The sequence below is a fragment of the Lucilia sericata genome, unplaced genomic scaffold, assembly GCF_015586225.1.
Source record: "Lucilia sericata isolate MDLA Ls3-8-SP2 unplaced genomic scaffold, ASM1558622v1 Contig000024F_arrow, whole genome shotgun sequence".
Lineage (NCBI taxonomy): Eukaryota > Metazoa > Arthropoda > Insecta > Diptera > Calliphoridae > Lucilia > Lucilia sericata.
In genome coordinates this window covers 44,401-67,472 of record NW_023994062.1, presented here as the reverse complement: position 1 = coordinate 67,472, position 23,072 = coordinate 44,401, and the positions used below count along the sequence as shown (strand labels likewise).

Sequence of the window (23,072 nt, the reverse complement as noted above, 5' to 3'; positions counted from 1 at the left end):
TGTAACTCATCGTAGACGTAGACTCACAAAGTTCATACATATACTATATATATTCTGGATCCTTAAATATTCTAAGACAATCTAGTCACAACGAACATCTGTCTGTTGGAAGCACTCTATAGTGTAAACGGGAATAGCAAAGGGGCTGAAATTTATTCTGAAATGTCCTTACAGAATAAAGTTTAAACTCTTATAAATATGTTAATTATATAGCAATCGTGATCAAATAATACACAAGCTTAGAAGTAGTCCGAAATCACATTTAAAATATGGCGAAAAGTTGAAAAAGTTAGTTTAACCTTTATAACTGTCTTAAATTTTGCACAATTCGGTACATAATAAAGGTACTCTTTGGAAAATCACCCTAATGGTCATATTATATCGATATATGATTATATAGCACTGCGTTAATCCAATAAATGAGTTAATCGTAATAATGAATTCCGAAAGAATTGATACACAATCATCTTCTTAAAAGGAGGACTTCTAATTCACTTTAAGTTTATTAGATATGTTTTTAAATAATAATTATTTTTTGAACAAAAAATAAAAATCAAGAAATTATTTTTGGGAAAAAAATTAGCTTGAAAAATAAGTATTACATTTTAAGTTTTATAATAAAACTTATAACAGTTACTGTCTTTGCTTTTAACATAAAGTAGCCCACAAGCTACAAACTCAAGATTTTTAATTTAACTGATCAGATCTCAAAATGTAAAACAAGAAGAAAGGTTTTTGTGGACTTGATAGAAAGAATAGAATGGTCACAATAACACCTAATATAGAAATTTGATAGAGATTACCGGTATGTTGCCTGTAGTATATTTATTTTATGTAAAATAAAATTTAAGCGGACACCGCCCACACCAGCCCTATCCAAACTTGGTCAATTTAGTATAAAAAAAATCTGATTCGATTTTAGTATTTAATATATTATTTTAAAGATAAAATTCAGTAGAATATGCAAATTTTAATATTTCTTAAAGCAAAAGAGATAACACACGTATTTTTATCTTCTCAAGGAATAGTTATATTTAAAATTTCTGCTCATTCCGATCATTTAACACCCGAGGTAATCAACTTTGAGGGGCTACCCACTAGCCCAAATTCCACCCTCGATCACATAAAACTGTCAATCAACTCGGATTTCGTTTACAGAACAGATAGGATTATAAAGAGAGTTATTTATGAGCGTTAAAGTCATTTTCCTAAGGGGACCCTAAATGGGGTTAGGGTCAATTATAGATCGATTATCATAAAATATTACAGAGAGATTTTAGTTCATTTAAACATGATTATGTTGAATTTTGTTGCTATATTGAAGTAACAAATTATGAGGGGACTTCATGGATGGTAGGCTCAATTATGTGCCAATCCTCATAAGCTTTGACAAAATCATTTCGGCTTCAAAAAGCTTGTTTATGTCGAATTTCATCGCTATATATGCTTTTGTAAACCAGTTACTAGCAATATAGTCATTTTCTGAATAGGGCCAAATATGGGAGCTAGGTGAAATCTTTGGTCGATAGTGCCCATTTTCAAAGCTAAACAAACTGCGTCAACTTAAATAGTTTGCCAAATTTCAGCTCTATATTGTTTCGTTTCGACTCTATCGTGTTTTCAACAGACAGACGGACGGACATGGCTGGATAGTCTTAGAATTTAATAAGGACCAATATTTTGATGTGATACCGAATGACAAAATCAATATACCCCCATCTTTTTGATAGTTGGAATAAATAAAAATATATATTTACATAGTTGGTTTATTACTAGTGATCAAAATTTTTATTTTTATTTTGTATATTTTAAAAGGAGAATAAAAGCAAACAGCATTTAGTACAATTGTTTGCAAAAAATAACCAAAACGAAAAATAATTCAAAATGGCAACACTGGTTGCAATACTTTATATATATTACTTTTGTCATTCTTTGGTGCGCACTCTACAGGTCCCAATATTTGAGATAATTGAAATTTGGAACGTGCACTTTTTTTAGTGCAAGGACGAACGCTATTGAAAATGGTTGAAATAGGTCCATTATTTTTTATAAATTTTATAAATTTTATAGCCCGCATACAACCGGACCTACCGATTTGGGCCATTCCCCGACAGCCGGTTTTACGTACCGGAATGACCCGAATTATTCGGCCAATGGCTGTCAACCCCCGCAACAACAATACAATTTTCTGCTGCGGAGTAACATCTTCCGGCATTGCTGCTCCGCATCCTTTTGGTCCGTGCCGGAATTGAATTAAATCCCGAACCATGGTTTTGCACAGTTTGCCAGAACCTACAGCACCCTATGTCCATCCAAATAAGGTGCAACTCATGTTTGGGCTGGTGTCATCTCAGGAACTGCTCCGGACTTAACCATCATCGAGGGTGGTCGGAAAATTTCGTCGCCCCATGCTGCTTACAACAACGGCGAGATTCATCAGCGTCATCGACAACATCATCATCTTCCTACGCTACCCCTCCGCCCTCTACCCTGAAATCACAACAACAGCAGCAACAACAGTTACCGTCGCTGCTAACACCTTCGATTGCACTCCGGAGACCTGGGATGATATCAATATTGCAGTTCAACTGCAATGGCCTCCAAAACAAAATTTCCGAGATAACCCGAAATATGCAGAACAACAACATCGTGGTCGCGGTCGCTGCAAAGTTGTAACGGATACAACATTCTCCGAAAAGACCGCACCAGATGTAACGGTGGGGGGATTGCTTTCTTCATTTATAACACTGTGCAGTATAGAGCTCTTTCTCTCGATTCTAACTCCAGAGACCAATATCTTGAAGTTCAAGGTATTGCAGTTAGATCGGGAGAAACCGACTTACAGCTATAATGTCTCTATTCCGTCTGTAGCCAGCTATCCAGCAGGCTACCGTCCCAACATCAGGACTTTGTTAGACGGCGATATGCATCTTATCCTAGGGGACTTCAACGCCCACCATCAGCTCTGGCACTCTTGTCTAGGGGAAGACCAGAGAGGTGCGGTGCTGGCAGAACAGATTGACGAGTCCACCTTCTGCACCCTGAATGATGATGCCCCCACACGGATTGTGGGTACCTGCGCTAGCTCGCCCGACATCACCACAGCAGCTTCTGGTTTGATCAACGACGCAACATGGCGGGCCGTAGTTTTTCTGGGATCAGACCATTTATCCATATTCGTTTGTCGGGATCGACCTAACGATTTTATCGTGAGGCGCTTCTCCTCCCACAGCTTTCCAGCCACCTAACAGCATCTCGTCACCAGCATTACTTCCGCAAAATGCACAGCATTAACCGCCATTGCCACTCAGATCTAACAAGGCTTAAATCAGCAGAGGCCCTGTGAATAGCTCTTGATCTGTCGAAGGCCTTCGACACTGTCAGCCACGCCATACCGAGAATATTCTGTAATCCACAATGGCCAACAACACGAAGAGATAGATCGTAAATTATCTGAGTGGTCGTCAGTCGTTCGTGGAGTTTAGAGACAGAGGCTCCAAACCCCGTAGAGTTAAACAAGGCGTACCTCAAGGTGGAGTACTATCGCCACTTTTGTTTAACTTCTAGCTCTCTAAACTCCCCACACCTCCACAAGGCGTGGAAGTGATTTCATATGCAGACGATTGTATAATCATGGCGACGGGCCACAACATTGATAAATTATGCGTTCTGGTGAATGGTTATCTCCACGAAATACATCAGTTCTTCACTGCGCGTAACCTGCAATTATCACCAGCGAAGTCGTCAACAACACTTTTTACCAACTGGACGAAGGAAGTAAACCTAAACCTTGGCATCGTGATCGATGGAGTCCAAATTCCGACCGTGCACCAACCAAAAATATTGGGGGTCACATTTGATAGCCTCTTTACTTCCTCAGCTCACGAAACCAAATATGTGCAGGATCCACTGGATCAGTCCTCGTATTCGGCAGCTTTGAACGACATTCATAGAGACGCCATAAATTTCGCGGTCGCAGGATTCCGGATGAATGTCGTACTTGGAGGTCGCCCATAGCAGACGCGGAAGAAAACCTGCCGCGGAAAACAAGAGTAGTTCTGGCACAACTAAGATCGGGATGGAGCAACAGGCTCAATGCCTACTTGTCACGTAGAGACCGTGCAGTCCCCAACGAATGTCCTGCGACAGCCACCATATATTCAACTGCTCAGCCAACCCTACTTCATTTTTAGGCCTGGACATTGATGAAGAACCCCCCAACTAGATTACTGTATAGTTTAAGCTGTTGCAACAAAAACAGCCGATTTGGGCCTTTTAGCTCATAACTACGTCAAATATACTACTATCTTTTGATATAATTATAAATAACACTGTCGATTTTCTTGATTGTCTCACAGGAAAACTGGTAGTTTAAACTATAGTACATTGTCATTATATTGTTTAAAATAATCATATTGTGGTTTCAAGTAATCATATTGCAGTTTCAAGTAGCCATATTATGGTTTCATATAATCATATAATGGTTTAAAGTAATCATATTATTGTTTTAAATGAACCTATTATTGTTTTCATATTATGGTTTCAAGTAATCATATGACTTCAAGTAACCATATTATGGTTACATATTAAACATAATATGGCTAATCTAATGTGTTCGGCGTAAATTGTAATTATTTTTTTAGTTTTCTTTTAAACAAATACAAAACTTCCAAGCACTGGAAGTTTTGATATTATTTTTTATTATCAATTTTTTATGTACAATATTTTATGTATTTTATATTTCTTTTAAATTTTATAATGTTGCCTACGATTATAATTTTTGGATATTATTTATTTTTCACAATTGTTTTAACACTTCGTTAGTTCAACATTTAATTTAATTCGATCTAGTACATATAAACCACAGAACTTATATGAAAATGGCGATACCAAAATATTTTTAATAGTAAACGTATTTTTTGTTTGTAAAAGTAATTATTATTCAGAGAATCATTCAAATTTATAATTGCCATAAACATATAAATGTTTACAGTAACTAAAATATTGATGAAATTCAAAAAGATAACAATTGTTTGGTTACCACTGCAAAATATTGTTACAAAAAACATAAAATAGTTGTCCTAACCATGCCGAACCATGTTTTTTCTCTGCGTGTCTAATATATTCCCAGCAAAAAAAGAACATCCAAAGATGCGAAAAAGAAGTAGAATTTACTTCATGGAGGTACTGAAAAAGACAGAAGTGATGGTTTTATCACAGGCTTGTCATAGGAGAGATGTCCTCTTTATTTGATTCCAAATTCACTACTTCTGAAGTACTTCTCAAGAAGTAATTTTTATGTTCTCTTTATTGGAAGTTATTTGGATGCGAAATTGTATATTAACATTAATAAGGGAAATAGGCACATTTAATACAAAAGATTAAAAATTAAATTTTTTAACTCATAAAAATATAAGAACAACAAAAATATATTATCAGCATTGAAAAAATTGTTTTATTTTCGCTTCTTCGGAAGTCATGAAACATAACTTCCACAGAAGGTAAAAAAAATCTCTTAGTGCTACTTTAGAAGTGGTGATAAATGTTCTTCTTTTGGAAGTACTTCGTTTTATTTTTGCTGGGATTACTATCTATCACTTTCTGATTCGATAAAGCTATGTCCGTCTTTGTGACCGTGTAAACGGTCAGCTACAGCTCGCAATTTTCAATTTCAGATACCATTATCTGGATCCAATGACGAATGCTGTTGAAAATGAGTGAGACTATGTAAGATTTAACACAAATGCTTTATTATTGAAAATTAATCGCATTTAATATTCCCATTTTATTCCCATGTATTCATGTGGATGTCAAAGTTGTCCATACCAAATTAGGACTCTAGCTCTTGAAGTTTCTGAGATATGCGTCTTTTAATACTTATTTTACTTGAAATTTAGAAGTAAAATGGAAGACATTGTGAAAATTTCAGGAAAATCGGTCCATCCGTTTAGATTCATACATACATACATACATACATACATACATACATACATACATACATACATACATACATACATACATACATACATACATACATACATACATACATACATACATACATACTACATACATACATACATACATACATACATACATACATACATACATACATACATACATACATACATACATACATACATACATACATACATACATACATACATACATACATACATACATACATACATACATACATACATACATACATACATACATACATACATACATACATACATACATACATACATACATACATACATACATACATACATACATACATACATACATACATACATACATACATACATACATACATACATACATACATACATACATACATACATACATACATACATACATACATACATACATACATACATACATACATACATACATACATACATACATACATACATACATACATACATACATACATACATACATACATACATACATACATACATACATACATACATACATACATACATACATACATACATACATACATACATACATACATACATACATACATACATACATACATACATACATACATACATACATACATACATACATACATACATACATAGATTAAATTCATCGTTTGTAGACTTCTGCGAAATTCGAAATATGAAAAAAATGTATTTTTCCTTTAAAAATATTTTATTTATTCGAATTGAAAATCGATGTAAGGATTAATATTTCTCAAAACACAACATTTACTACAATGGAAAAGAATTTTTTATTTTTTTTAAAGACATCGGAAAAAACGAACAGAAACATCATTTGTAGACTTATGTGACACAGTGTATGTATTTCATATACTGCAGATAGTATGTATGCCTACGAGCGCACTGATACACATCCATATCTACATTTGCGAACTATACCGCATTTGGAAGTATACATGAAAAAACTTTAATAGTTTTTAACATTGGCACATGGAAAAAAAGTCAATGCAACAAAACGTACTCTAAGACGACTTAACTTTCTTCCAATACAGATTAGCAATGTCAAAATTCCAGAACAGAGCCATGTGGGATATCTTGCTATCCGTCTCGATCGCCGTTCAACATGTAGCTACCATATTGCAGCTAAGGTTATGCAAATAAAAAAAACCAGCGCAATTGAACTGGTCAATTGGGCCATAGTCTGCTCTAGACTTAGATTACAAAGTATTTTTGTACAAGACTGTCATATAACTGATATGGCTACATAGCATACTGCTATGGGGATCAGCCTCTTATCTAACGTTGAAAAATTGCAATTGCAAATTTTGCATATCATTAGTTGTTTTCAAACTATAGTGCATTATTTTTTCATTGTACTAATATTTTCAAATCTTAATATGCATATAAGGCGACCAGATTTTGGATGACATAAAGAGTAAAACAATTAATTAAGTTAAAATGTTTTTAACATATTTTACAGAAAAAGATTATGACAATTTTTATGCATTTGTTTTTTTTTAAATATAAACAAACCAAATTTAAAGATTTTAAGAAAAAAATTTATTAAAGTGATTTGTTTTCTTATTAAAATGAGAAAATTACGTAATTAATGGTAAATGTGAAAGGTTAGGTTAGGTTGATCGGAGGATGTATAGTATATCAAATCCGAAGAAATACACCTAAGCCACTATCGCGACAGTTGTGAGCTCCTTTTCATGAAAAATATTGTTCACTGAGTACATGATTTTTCAATGTTCAGAAACTCAGTTTCCTGGACGTAATTCCTAAGAATTTTCCAATCAGTATTAGTCAGGAATGTTATTTCCGGAGTAACATCTCATCCAAGATACTTGGATCTAACTTCGACTAATGCCTGACAGTGGCAAAGAAAGTGCTCCAGAGTTTCACTGTCCTCTCCACATGTTCTCTCTTTCTCTTCGCACGGCCAAATTTGTATAGATGTGCTCGTAATCCTGTGTGTCCACTCAGAATACGCACTATCATACTAACTTCAGACTTGCTCATTTTGAGGAGATTTCACGTCTTGTTCTCATCAGGGTCACCCCATAGGATCTTTGTGGCTCTACCCACCGTTTCATTATTCCAAGAGGCCTTATGAGATTCTCTCACCCATATTTTTAATTCAGCATTTATTGCGTCGAATGGTTTTGCGTTTGTCAGGTTAGCACCTCGAGCTCCCTTCCCTTTAAAGCTATTACATTCGCCCTATCGTGGTCGACTACTCCCGAGTGGCCTGGTACCCATACCTCTGCGAGAGTATCCAGTTAAAGCTTTCTTACAATCCAATACAGTCTTACATTTAATTCTATCACCTAATATCGCCCTAATTGCCTAAACCTTGGCATCGTGATCGATGGAGTCCAAATTCCGACCGTGCACCAACCAAAAATATTGGGGGTCACATTTGATAGCCTCTTTACTTCCTCAGCTCACGAAACCAAATATGTGCAGGATCCACTGGATCAGTCCTCGTATTCGGCAGCTTTGAACGACATTCATAGAGACGCCATAAATTTCGCGGTCGCAGGATTCCGCATGAATGTCGTACTTGGAGGTCGCCCATAGCAGACGCGGAAGAAAACCTGCCGCGGAAAACAAGAGTAGTTCTGGCACAACTAAGATCGGGATGGAGCAACAGGCTCAATGCCTACTTGTCACGTATAGACCGTGCAGTCTCCAACGAATGTCCTGCGACAGCCACCATATATTCAACTGCTCAGCCAACCCTACTTCATTCTGTCCAATGGATTTATGGATGCATCCAGTTGAAGTAGCCGAATTTTTAGGCCTGGACATTGATGAAGAACCCCCCAACTAGATTACTGTATAGTTTTAGCTGTTGCAACAAAAACAGCCGATTTGGGCCTTTTAGCTCATAACTACGTCAAATATACTACTATCTTTTGATATAATTATAAATAACACTGTCGATTTTCTTGATTGTCTCACAGGAAAACTGGTAGTTTAAACTATAGTGCATTGTCATTATATTGTTTAAAATAATCATATTGTGGTTTCAAGTAATCATATTGCAGTTTCAAGTAGCCATATTATGGTTTCATATAATCATATAATGGTTTAAAGTAATCATATTATTGTTTTAAATGAACCTATTATTGTTTTCATATTATGGTTTCAAGTAATCATATGACTTCAAGTAACCATATTATGGTTACATATTAAACATAATATGGCTAATCTAATGTGTTCGGCGTAAATTGTAATTATTTTTTTTAGTTTTCTTTTAAACAAATACAAAACTTCCAAGCACTGGAAGTTTTGATATTATTTTTTTATTATCAATTTTTTATGTACAATATTTTATGTATTTTATATTTCTTTTAAATTTTATAATGTTGCCTACGATTATAATTTTTGGATATTATTTATTTTTCACAATTGTTTTAACACTTCGTTAGTTCAACATTTAATTTAATTCGATCTAGTACAGATAAACCACAGAACTTATATGAAAATGGCGATACCAAAATATTTTTAATAGTAAACGTATTTTTTGTTTGTAAAAGTAATTATTATTCAGAGAATCATTCAAATTTATAATTGCCATAAACATATAAATGTTTACAGTAACTAAAATATTGATGAAATTCAAAAAGATAACAATTGTTTGGTTACCACTACAAAATATTGTTACAAAAAACATAAAATAGTTGTCCTAACCATGCCGAACCATGTTTTTTCTCTGCGTGTCTAATATATTCCCAGCAAAAAAAGAACATCCAAAGATGCGAAAAAGAAGTAGAATTTACTTCATGGAGGTACTGAAAAAGACAGAAGTGATGGTTTTACCACAAGCTTGTCATAGGAGAGATGTCCTCTTTATTTGATTCCAAATTCACTACTTCTGAAGTACTTCTCAAGAAGTAATTTTTATGTTCTCTTTATTGGAAGTTATTTGGATGCGAAATTGTATATTAACATTAATAAGGGAAATAGGCACATTTAATACAAAAGATTAAAAATTAAATTTTTTAACTCATAAAAATATAAGAACAACAAAAATATATTATCAGCATTGAAAAATTGTTTTATTTTCGCTTCTTCGGAAGTCATGAAACATAACTTCCACAGAAGGTAAAAAAATCTCTTAGTGCTACTTTAGAAGTGGTGATAAATGTTCTTCTTTTGGAAGTACTTCGTTTTATTTTTGCTGGGATTACTATCTATCACTTTCTGATTCGATTAAGCTATGTCCGTCTTTGTGACCGTGTAAACGGTCAGCTACAGCTCGCAATTTTCAATTTCAGATACCATTATCTGGATCCAATGACGAATGCTGTTGAAAATGAGTGAGACTATGTAAGATTTAACACAAATGCTTTATTATTGAAAATTAATCGCATTTAATATTCCCATTTTATTCCCATGTATTCATGTGGATGTCAAAGTTGTCCATACCAAATTAGGACTCTAGCTCTTGAAGTTTCTGAGATATGCGTCTTTTAATACTTATTTTACTTGAAATTTAGAAGTAAAATGGAAGACATTGTGAAAATTTCAGGAAAATCGGTCCATCCGTTTAGATTCATACATACATACATACATACATACATACATACATACATACATACATACATACATACGTACATACATACAAACATGCATACATACATACATAATACATACATACATACATACATACAGACATACATACATACATACATACATACATACATACATACATACATACATACATACATACATACATACACTATACATACATACATACATACATACATACATACATACATACATACATACATACATACATACATACATACATACATACATACATACATACATACATACATACATACATACATACATACATACATACATACATACATACATACATACATACATACATACATACATACATACATACATACATACATACATACATACATACATACATACATACATACATACATACATACATACATACATACATACATACATACATACATACATACATACATACATACATACATACATACATACATACATACATACATACATACATACATACATACATACATACATACATACATACATACATACATACATACATACATACCTACATACATACATACATACATACATACATACATACATACATACATACATACATACATACATACATACATACATACATACATACATACATACATACATACATACATACATACATACATACATACATACATACATACATACATACATACATACATACATACATACATACATACATACATACATACATACATACATACATACATACATACATACATACATACATACATACATACATCCATACATACATACTACATACATACATACATACATATACATACATCATACATACATACATACATACATACATACATACATACATACATCATACATACATACATACATACATACACATACATACTACATACATACATACTACTACATACATACATACATACCTACATACATACTCATACATACATACATACATACATACATACATACATCACATACATACATACATCATACTACATCCTACATACACATACATACATACATACATACATACATACATACATACATACATACATACATACATACATACATACATACATACATACTACATACATACATACATACAACATACATACATACATACATACATACATACATACATACATACATACATACATACATACATACATACATACATACATACATACATACATAGATTAAATTCATCGTTTGTAGACTTCTGCGAAATTCGAAATATGAAAAAAATTGATTTTTCCTTTAAAAATATTTTATTTATTGCAATTGAAAATCGATGTAAGGATTAATATTTCTCAAAACACAACATTTACCACAATGGAAAAGAATTTTTTATTTTTTTTAAAGACATCGGAAAAAACGAACAGAAACATCATTTGTAGACTTATGTGACACAGTCTATGTATTTCATATACTGCAGATAGTATGTATGCCTACGAGCGCACTGATACACATCCATATCTACATTTGCGAACTATACCGCATTTGGAAGTATACATGAAAAAACTTTAATAGTTTTTAACATTGGCACATGGAAAAAAAGTCAATGCAACAAAACGTACTCTAAGACGACTTAACTTTCTTCCAATACAGATTAACAATGTCAAAATTCCAGAACAGAGCCATGGGGAATATCTTGCTATCCGTCTCGATCGCCGTTCAACATTTAGCTACCATATTGAAGCTAAGGTTATGCAAATAAAAACAAGTAAGAAATTATAGTCGGGCGAGGCCGACCATATAATACCCTACACCTGTTACAAAAATGAAATGTGATTTTGTTTTCATAATAAAGCACTTAAGCTGAATTGCACCTTGCCTTGAATTATACTTAAGCCATTTATTGTTTAATAAAATTGTGGACATTTAAGTCAAATTTTGAAGGGGGATTTGTATAGGGGCTATGGTCAAATGAGACCCTATGATTATAAATTGAGAGTCATCAAGGCTAGTACAGAACTTGGTTTTGCAGCTTTTTGTCGAGATGCGAGTATATTAAACATAATTATAAATTTAAAATCCCTATTTGCCGGGTTCAGTTGTATGGGGTCTAGGTGAAATAATGGACCGATGTTAACCATTTTCAGTAGGCTTCGTCTCCGGTACCATAGAAGATCATCTGCCAAGTTTCATTGAATTATCTTTAAAATTGCGACCTGTAGTTTGATTAAAAGGTTTACAAGCCCTATTCGGGGGTTCAGTTGTATGGGGGCTAGGTGAGAAAATGGACCGATATTAACCATTTTCAGTAGGCTTCGTCTCCGGTACTATAGAAGATCATCTGCCAAATTTCATTGAATTATCTTCAAAATTGCGACCTGTAGTTTGATTACAAGGTTTACAAGCCCTATTCGGGGGTTCATTTGTATGGGGGCTAGGTGAAATAATGGACCGATATTAACCATTTTCAATAGGCTTCGTTCCTGGGACAATAGAAGATCATGTGCCAAATTTCATTGGATTATCTTCAAAATTGCGACCTGTAGTTTGATTACAAGGTTTACATGGACGGACAGACGGACGGACAGACGGACGGACAGACGGACGGACATAGCTAAATCGACTCAGAAAATGATTCTAAGCCGATTGGTATACTTTAAGGTGGGTATAGGACCAATATTATTGTGCGTTACAAACATCAGCACAAATCCAATATACCCTCCCCACTAAAGTGGTGTAGGGTATAAAAAACCAGCGCAATTGAACTGGTCAATTGGGCCATAGTCTGCTCTAGACTTAGATTACAAAGTATTTTTGTACAAGACTGTCATATAACTGATATGGCTACATAGCATACTGCTATGGGCATCAGCCTCCTTATCTAACGTTGAAAAATTGCAATTGCAAATTTTGCATATCATTAGTTGTTTTCAAACTATAGTGCATTATTTTTTCATTGCACTAATATTTTCAAATCTTAATATGCATATAAGGCGACCAGATTTTGGATGACATAAAGAGTAAAACAATTAATTAAGTTAAAATGTTTTTAACATATTTTACAGAAAAAGATTATGACAATTTTTATGCATTTGTTTTTTTTAAATATAAACAAACCAAATTTAAAGATTTAAAAAAAAAAATTTATTAAAGTGATTTGTTTTCTTATTAAAATGAGAAAATTACGTAATTAATGGTAAATGTGAAAGGTTAGGTTAGGTTGATCGGAGGATGTATAGTATATCAAATCCGAAGAAATACACCTAAGCCACTATCGCGACAGTTGTGAGCTCCTTTTCATGAAAAATATTGTTCACTGAGTACATGATTTTTCAATGTTCAGAAACTCAGTTTCCTGGACGTAATTCCTAAGAATTTTCCAATCAGTGTTAGTCAGGAATGTTATTTCCGGAGTAACATCTCATCCAAGATACTTGGATCTAACTTCGACTAATGCCTGACAGTGGCAAAGAAAGTGCTCCAGAGTTTCACTGTCCTCTCCACATGTTCTCTCTTTCTCTTCGCACGGCCAAATTTGTATAGATGTGCTCGTAATCCTGTGTGTCCACTCAGAATACGCACTATCATACTAACTTCAGACTTGCTCATTTTGAGGAGATTTCTCGTCTTGTTCTCATCAGGGTCACCCCATAGGATCTTTGTGGCTCTACCCACCGTTTCATTATTCCAAGAGGCCTTATGAGATTCTCTCACCCATATTTTTAATTCAGCTTTTATTGCGTCGAATGGTTTTGCGTTTGTCAGGTTAGCACCTCGAGCTCCCTTCCCTTTAAAGCTATTACATTCGCCCTATCGTGGTCGACTACTCCCGAGTGGCCTGGTACCCATACCTCTGGGAGAGTATCCAGTTAAAGCTTTCTTACAATCCAATACAGTCTTACATTTAATTCTATCACCTAATATCGCCCTAATTGCCTTCTGGCTGTCGGTAAATATATTAAGGGCTATGGGCTCTATATTTATTCTAACCCAATTTGCACATTTCGTTATTGCTCGAACTTCTGCCTGGAAGCTTGTGTTATGATTAGGTAAACGGTGGTATATTTCTGTTTCTGGGTCTCCAAGTCCACCAGATTATTGAAGCATAAGCTAGAATTGGTCTAGTTACACTTTTATAAAGCCAATTTGTGATAGTAGGACTAAGACCCCATTTCATGCCTACATATCGCCCAGCACCGATGTGCCTTGTTGATCCTATCCTCCATGTGGTGTCTCCATTCTAATTTCCAGTCGAGGATTACACCTAAGTACTTAACTTTGACTGTTACTGGTATCTTCTTGCCCAGGAAGCAAGGTTCAGTATACGCAGATATTTTTGTCTTTCTTGTGCATAGACATATTTCCGTTTTTGCCGGGTTAACAGAGCCTCCTCAGCTCTTCTACACAAGTAATTTGGATCCTTTCCCTTTAACTATTACGACATCGTCTGCATAGCAGACAGGTCTAAGTCCTTTCTCGGTTAGGGTCCTTAGGAGGCTATTAATAGTGGTAACCCAGAGTAAAGGTGACAAAATGCCATTCTGTGATATATCGCGAAATATCTTTCCTGGTAATTATATCGTACATCTCGCTACCTATCCATCTATTCCTTAGCATGTAGTTTATTAAAAACCAGAGCACCTGGCCAACATAAAACTGGTCTAGGGATTAGATAATAGTATCAGTGTGCACGTTATTGAAGGCGCTTTCGATGTCAATGCATATCGCCAGTGTATACAGTTTACTATCGAAGGATTCACCTATGTAGTGGACAACTTCGTCCCTTTACATAAGCATGCTGCTTTAATTTAAGGTCTGGTATACTATCCGTAGGCTATCCGTTCCAAGGTTTTAAGTAGGAAGGACGTAAATATTACCTTTGCATTGTGCCATTTAATGGGGGTATATGTTAATTTAAAGCATGCAGTGAATATATGAGGCAGATTTACGGAAACCAGTCCCGCTTCATGTGAAAACTTCTGAACATTTTGAAGTAATTTTGTTGGTAACCAATTCCAGTTCTCTATGTATTTTGAAAATTTTTTTCTTGATTTTACTTATTTTTATTGTAATTTTTGATTAATTATTGCAATTATTATATAATTTGCATATTATTTAATATACACATCGTCACCTGAAACGCAAACGGCCCTAACTAACCAAAAATTCAAAATCGATTTTATTGTTGATTCTAATGTATAGCATCAAAATAAATGTCCACACCAAAAATTGGAATCCTCCGACCATAATTATCGATCTTATTGACAAAAAACAAAAGGCCCTATCTACAAAAACATTTAAATATTAAAGATAAAAAGTCCAATTTATCCATTTTTATATATGTACATACATACGCCATTGTCAACTATCATAACAAATGATAGGTTTGACTATTAAACAATTTGTTTATTTATTACAAATAAATCACGTTGATAGAAACAAACTTTTCAATTTTAATAGTTTTTTGCTACATATACACTATGAAAAAGGAAAATAAAATGATTTTGGCCATCATTTGTTCAAATCAACTTATTTTGGCTTAAAGCAGGGTTAGCATACAATAAAAATCTTATTTTTGTATAAACCAAAGAACGATATGATAGCGAACACGGTATTACCTTGTAAGGGCGATTATGATATATTTCATTATTTAAAACGATATTATTATAATATCGTTTTATATTATTTTGTTTCAAATAAAAAAATTAAGAAAATACAAACCAAAGAATAATAAGAAGTTGGACTATGACATTGTTTTACAACAATAACATTTCCTTCTCTTCACAGACGTGTTCTGTGTAAATTCAACACACTTGTGAGAACTCAATTCTCTCACAATACTTCAAAACATTTTCGCGAAAATACCGGAATAATAGGACTTGAACGACGTTTTTTCACAAACACATAACTATTTTTAAATTTTTTACACAATTTTATCGCATTTAACAATCCGAAATATTTTTATTTTTCACAAACTAAAAAAATATTTTTTTTAATTTTTTTGACAATTAATTTTTGTGTGTTGAAATTAAAATTGACAAAACAAAGTTGTATATTTTGGTATTGAAAATGAAAAAATTATTTAAAATAAACTTATTTTTTTGCAAAAAAAAGAGATTTTAAGTCCGAAAAATATATTTATTAAATGTTTACTGATATGATGTGGGCAAAATAAATTAAAAAATCTGCGAATGTAGAAATTTAAATGTTATTTATTTTTCCTAAAATTTTTATGTACGATTTTATGCAAGTATGTATGTTTGGAAAGTGTGGTGAAAGTGGTTGGAGCTCCAATACTAATACAAAAGTTCTACCAATACATACTTAGAGTTAGGTAACGAATGACAACTCCTTTGCGTACCAACTGACAAGCCCCGATTTCTTTATATTCTTTGATACAAACATTTGAAAAAAACATCAAAGATAAAAATAATTAAACAACATAAAGAAACTAAAAAGAATATTAAAATAAAATCAACTAAATTATTGATAAATAATCAAAATAAATACGCGAATTTCGTTCGATATTTCAGTTTTGTGGTAAGTTGACATGTATGCAATTTTGAAAAGTTTCAGGTAATTGCAAGAAAATGCATAATATGATGAAAAATATGATTTCTTTAAAATATATACATACTAGATTTTTGTACCCGGCGTTGCCCGGGGTTTCATAACATTATACTTTAGTATTCTCCCGTCAGAGTAAACTAAAAAATTTGCTAATTTTTTCATGTTTCAAAAAATGCTGAAGGTCTCCTTATGAAGAAACTCCTTACAATTTCTGTGATCTTATAAAGCTATAAAGGAAATTTCATTGAATTTGAACAATATTTACAAAAGGTACTAACACAGTAGCAAAAATACTACCCATACCCTTTTTCTCCATTGAATTATTCAAATGTATGTATTTTGTTTAATATATTTTGTATTTCAGAAATCGATGTTGTAGAACATTTATTAAGAAAATTACGTCAGATAGGAACCTTTCCCTCTTTAATGATGTTTTGTAAAAACATTTTTGAAAAACACATTTTTTGACCGATTACGGAAAAATATTAATAAAAAATATATACATATTTCTCAAATTTCGTGAAAGTACAAAAAATGTAGCAAAGGAACACATAATTAGCCTGTTTTCCCTATAGGGGTGGACTTTCTAATACACATATTTCTGAAACTAAAAACTCATCGTCTAAAATATTTATACTTTAGAACAATAAAAAATCGGACTTAAAACATAGAAGTACAAATTTTTCCTGTTTTTTTTTGCTTTTTCTCCTATTTCGAAAAGTAACTTTGCTACATAATAATAATATTTCAGACACTTTAAAAGCTTAATCAGAAATGTTTTTGCTTGAGTATAGACAATAATTAGTATTTACTAGAGCCCTGCATGAGTAACTCTATTTGCTACACACAATGAGTGACTCATTGCTTTGCACTCAACTCATTGTTTGTTTAGAACAGTGTTGCTCAAACACATACTACCATAGATTACCATTGTTTTATTTGTGTTGGTAACGCAGCAGAGAACAGAATTCAATTCAAAATAAAAGTATACTAATAAAATGACTATAAACTATAAAGTATATACTAACTTCAAATATTTATTATGGATTTTGACAGCCAGCGTATATCAAAGTCTATATATAAAAAACTATCAACTGTTCTCTCATGTTCTCCTACATTAATTCGGCTTTCTCAAAACTTTGTTGTTGTATTTCTGTGTGTATTTTAAAAACGTCACGTACAGACCTTGCTTCGACAAGTGCTGATCAGCAACTGATTTGATTTTGTTTTTCAAGTTGAGAGCAAGCCAACTGATATTGCTCATTATAAAAAGAAGAAGAATTAAACCTATAGTGTATGTGTATCAACTTAGCGTCAGCAGAATTTTTTTATCCTATCACGCGTGCTATGTAATGGCAATCTTGCGCTCCTCTGGTTTAGAATAGTATTTACAAAGTTTTGTTATACTCAAACGTTGTGAGTACTATCAAGTGAATGTGCAACTACATTCAAATCGAGCGAGTAAACAATTTGTTTATGTTAAAACAATACAAAATAGATTGTTTGAATCGAATGAATCGATTCAAACTTTTTCTTGAATAAATGGTGAAAATTTTGAATGCTGTTAAAACTAGTTCCTGTGGCCCGAATTCGCTGAAATTTGGTAGTCTTGAGTACAATTGATGACAAGATAATATTATGTTCGAATATTCGAAATTAAGTTCGAAAATTCGAAGTTATGTTCGAAAAATTTTTTATGCTTTTTAATTATTCTTTGAGTCCAAAAAACTAAAAAAAAAATTTTCGAAAATTCGAACTCATGTTCGAAAAAAATTTAAAGCTGATAAAACCAGTTTCCGTGGACCAAATTGGCTGAAATTTGGCAGTGTTAAGTACAGTTGATGACGCTACTATATTATCTTCGACTATTCGAAATTAAGTTCGAAAATTCGAAGTAATATTCAAAAAATCTGTTAATTTGTCGAACTTAAAAATTGTTTTGCTTTCACTCGATTCACTCACTGTATACTACTTGAATTGAATCACACAAACACTCTCATTACTTGTTTCGTTTGAATTGAGTATTGACTAACATTCCTTATTTTCAAATATACTATTCATTTCATTCATAAAACAATGAGTGAGTCAAACACAGTGTTTGAAAAAAATCAAATGTTTTAATTTATTATTTAAGTCACTCATGCAGGGCTCTAGTATTTACTCCCAAAAGTACGAATTTTGTCCCTTTTTCATCCACATACCACTTGTTGATCCTTCTTATCCAAGTTTTGGAAAACAATATAGCCTATCACACCATACACCTACTTATATATCTAACTATGTTTCGAATTTAACGAAATTCGTTCCAGCCGTTAAAGTGTAATTAAAAACATTATGCGCACGCTACAAGTCGCAATTTGTAAGATTTTGATGAAATTTGGCACATACTCTTGCAAGGACGAATCCTATTTACAATAGTTAAAATGGGACCATTATTTCGCATATCCCCCATACCATCGCACCCCTGAATATAGCTTTTGAGGTCATAAATATGTTAAATGTTCTTGTATCACACCAAAAAAGCAAAACTTAATTTTATATAAGTTTTAATGACACTGCTGATTTTCGTAATGATCGGCCCTCATTTGATCATATCTCCCATATAAAGTGCCCTTAAACACAGATATTACGGCTATATTCTACATAAATAAATTTAATGTAGATGTAAATCACTTTACCAAAATTTATAAGAATAATTAAAATATTTCTGAATTAAGGTAAAAATTAATTTAAATGCTTTATTATTAAAAAAGTAATCAACATTCGTAACATAATCACTGGTGTAGGGCATCATATGGTCGGCCATGCCCAACTATAAATTTTTACTTGTTTATTTATTTATTTGTTTTATTTATTCATTAAAGTAGTTTGAATTTTGTGATTTCTAAATATATGTACATATGTCTGAGACTATCAAAATCATAGTTTATAATATTTTAGCTTTAGAATAGAAAAAAATCATCCTTAAAGCACAAAAGTACTAATTTTGTCAGATTTTCGCCATCTGGCCCATTTTTCTGTCCCCTTCCGGTCCAATTTTCGCAACGGCACTTTGCTAATATATATTTCTAACAAATTAAGTAGTTTAATCGAAAATGCTTTTGATTGACGAACAAACAAATAAACAAACAATTAGGAAATTAGGATTAATATTTAAAATTTTAAATATATAAGTAGAAATTACTTTTGTTTTTTCATTTAAAAAAATAATAATTTTACCGCGTTTCGTATTTCGTCGTCCCTTTCTGATTTTTTTCCCCAATACATATTTCTGACACTTTAAAAGCTAAATCAAACGTATTTAGCTTTAGAACAGACAAAAATCACTTTTTAAGGACATAACAGTTATTTTGCCCATTTTTCATCATTTCCCTCCTTTTTTACCCGTTTTGGTCAAAATTTCGCCACGGAACTTTGCTAATAAAAATTTCTTACACTTTAGATAGCTAAATCGAAAACAATTTCGCGTCAGAATATACAAACATCAGTTTTCAAGCACAAAAGTACCGATTTTCCCAGTTTTTCGCCCTTTTCCCAATTTTCGGTACCTATAACAAATTTGTCAATGATTTCCACCAAATTTGATTAAAATAAGACTATATATTTTATTATTTTGTATCAATTTTTGAATTTTCAATTAAGTAGAAACACTACGGTATACATTAATATTGGAAACAAATATTAGAGCTACTTGAAGTCGTAGTCTGATTTCAATAAAATTTAGTGGAAATATTTTTCTGATTAGTGGACATAATCTATAGAGAGTATGTCCACATACAAAACATATTTTTGTGACCATTGACTGCCAATATCTCGCTTAACACACACGATATTTATGGTGACTTTTAACGCCTTATGAATAATATAACTACGTATACTCACTTGCCACTTTCCAGAGCCTCGTTTACATTTTTTTGTACTTCCAGTAACATATAATACATTTTATCCTGCCATTCGATATCACTTGGTAAATATATTTGAGCAAAATGTTCTTGATCTGCAATTAATTCATTAAATATTTGCGGATATACAGAAAATATATCAGCCAAACTTAAAAAAAATAAATTATTTGACATGATTTTTAAATAAGTATTTGAACGTTTTAAAGTCGAAGAGAACTGACTGTTTTCTTAAGAGTAAGTTTTAACACTAAATTTATTGTAAGGTATACAGAAATAAAAATTATTGAATTTTGTAAACGTTCACTGAACTACCATTCGTGCTAAACGCCAATTCAATATTACAAATAAATAAAAAACGTCCAATTATTTGTCATGCAATCTGACTGATGTATTAGATATAAGTTATTGACTACTTATTGAAAAGAAATTTATACATACATACATAAGAATACATAAGTAGATGTAAGTGTTTAGTACACAGAGAATATATTTTTTGATATGTATATAATATTTAACACGGCATCATTCATTAAATTGAATCTACTAATATACAGTGGCGGCCATGAGGCTAGCACATTTTAAATCTGTTAAATGTGAAATCAAATATTTCCTATAGTTCTTAACTTTTTTAACTAATTATTTTTTATGCGTAACACATGTCCTTCGAGGATCACGACATAATATATTTTGTTCCACTACTTTGTTCAATATAGATTTTTTTCTTTTCAAAAATATCTGGACATAAATTTAGCCCAGAATAAAAAAATCATTAAAAAATTAAAAATAAAGCAAAGCAACCGGATAAAATTATCTAATTTCACTTAAAATTTTATATTATGTAGAATAGTTGCACATTTTGATAATATAATACTAGAAATTTCATGACATAAATTTTAATTTTCAGCCCATAAATTAACAAAAATCTTAGAAATTTCTGTTTTTATTTGTTGACCCATACCATTTAATTTTTTTGCTCCATTTTATTTCATTTTATTTATCATTTCAATTGAATTGGGATCGAGAAATTCTATTGGGCACTGTAAACATGTCAATTCCGCCCGCTTCCAAGCAGCTCCTCTCTGTACTTTAACACATTTTGGGTCGTTGTAGACCAAAAAATGCCATTAAACTGAACTTTTGTCCCATAATTTTTTACTAATGTATTTAAGAGCATATTTGATAGTCATACTGATCCATTTGTGCATCTACTATGTGTATAGATCCACCAATACGCCCGAAAAACGCAACCGATTCGTCATATTTCATCCACTGTATTTTATGATTTTAAACGTAGACTTTGGATGTTGCTGCATGTTTGGAGTACAGCAAAAATACATTTTTCCATCAAATTTTATCCTATTAAATTTTAACTAGTATCCTCCAATCATGCAGATAAAGTTTAAGTGTTCCAGAGAAATCATATATCACAATGGGGGAAATTTGATGATATTCATTGCATTTTCTTGGCGTGCTGTTGGTCCTATATTGATATTGAATGCAGAAATGGATACGTATGTCTATCAAAATAAGCTCTTAAATACTTTAGTAAAAAAATCAGAGGACAAAGATTCAGTTAAATAGCGTATTTTTGGTAGATAACGACCGTAAATGTGCTGAAAGTGCTGAGATGAGCTGCTTGGAAGCGAGCGGGATTGACATGTTTGCAGTGTTCAGTATAATTTCCTGACATTAAAATTACTAGTAAACAAAATGCACATTTTCTCATATGCATATGTATACAATATTAAATTATAAACATATTTTATGCAAATAATATATTTAATTGCTTCCATTCAAAATATTTTTTGTATTTTTGCAAAAAATATTTAACCATACAAGCTATTGCAGCTTACAGACATATATAAAATTTTTTTATATGCAATATATTTCGCAGTAAATCGCTAACATATTTATAATATCCACATATATTTTAAATTGCTTGCCTATAATATCAAAATATTTTCCTACACAAATTTTTCGAAGTAAAAAATATTTAAGCCATGCAGGCAATCTAACTTGAAATGTGCGCAAGCAGAGAATATATGTGACAACGAAACAACTAAATAAAACGATATTCGCGACTATGAGGTTGTAATATTTTGAG

At 32.3% G+C, this 23,072-nt stretch overlaps 1 protein-coding gene across 1 annotated transcript in view; it reads right to left on the bottom strand.

Annotated features, from left to right (window-relative positions):
- Positions 1-21,136, bottom strand: part of LOC119609512 — a 54,496-nt gene extending 33,360 nt beyond the window's left edge. Inside the window, exon 1 of the mRNA XM_037964337.1 lies at positions 20,949-21,136. Coding sequence (XP_037820265.1) covers positions 20,949-21,007 — 59 coding nt within the window. The 5' untranslated portion in view covers positions 21,008-21,136. The remainder of the gene's footprint in view (positions 1-20,948) is intronic.
- Positions 21,137-23,072: the final 1,936 nt, after the last annotated feature.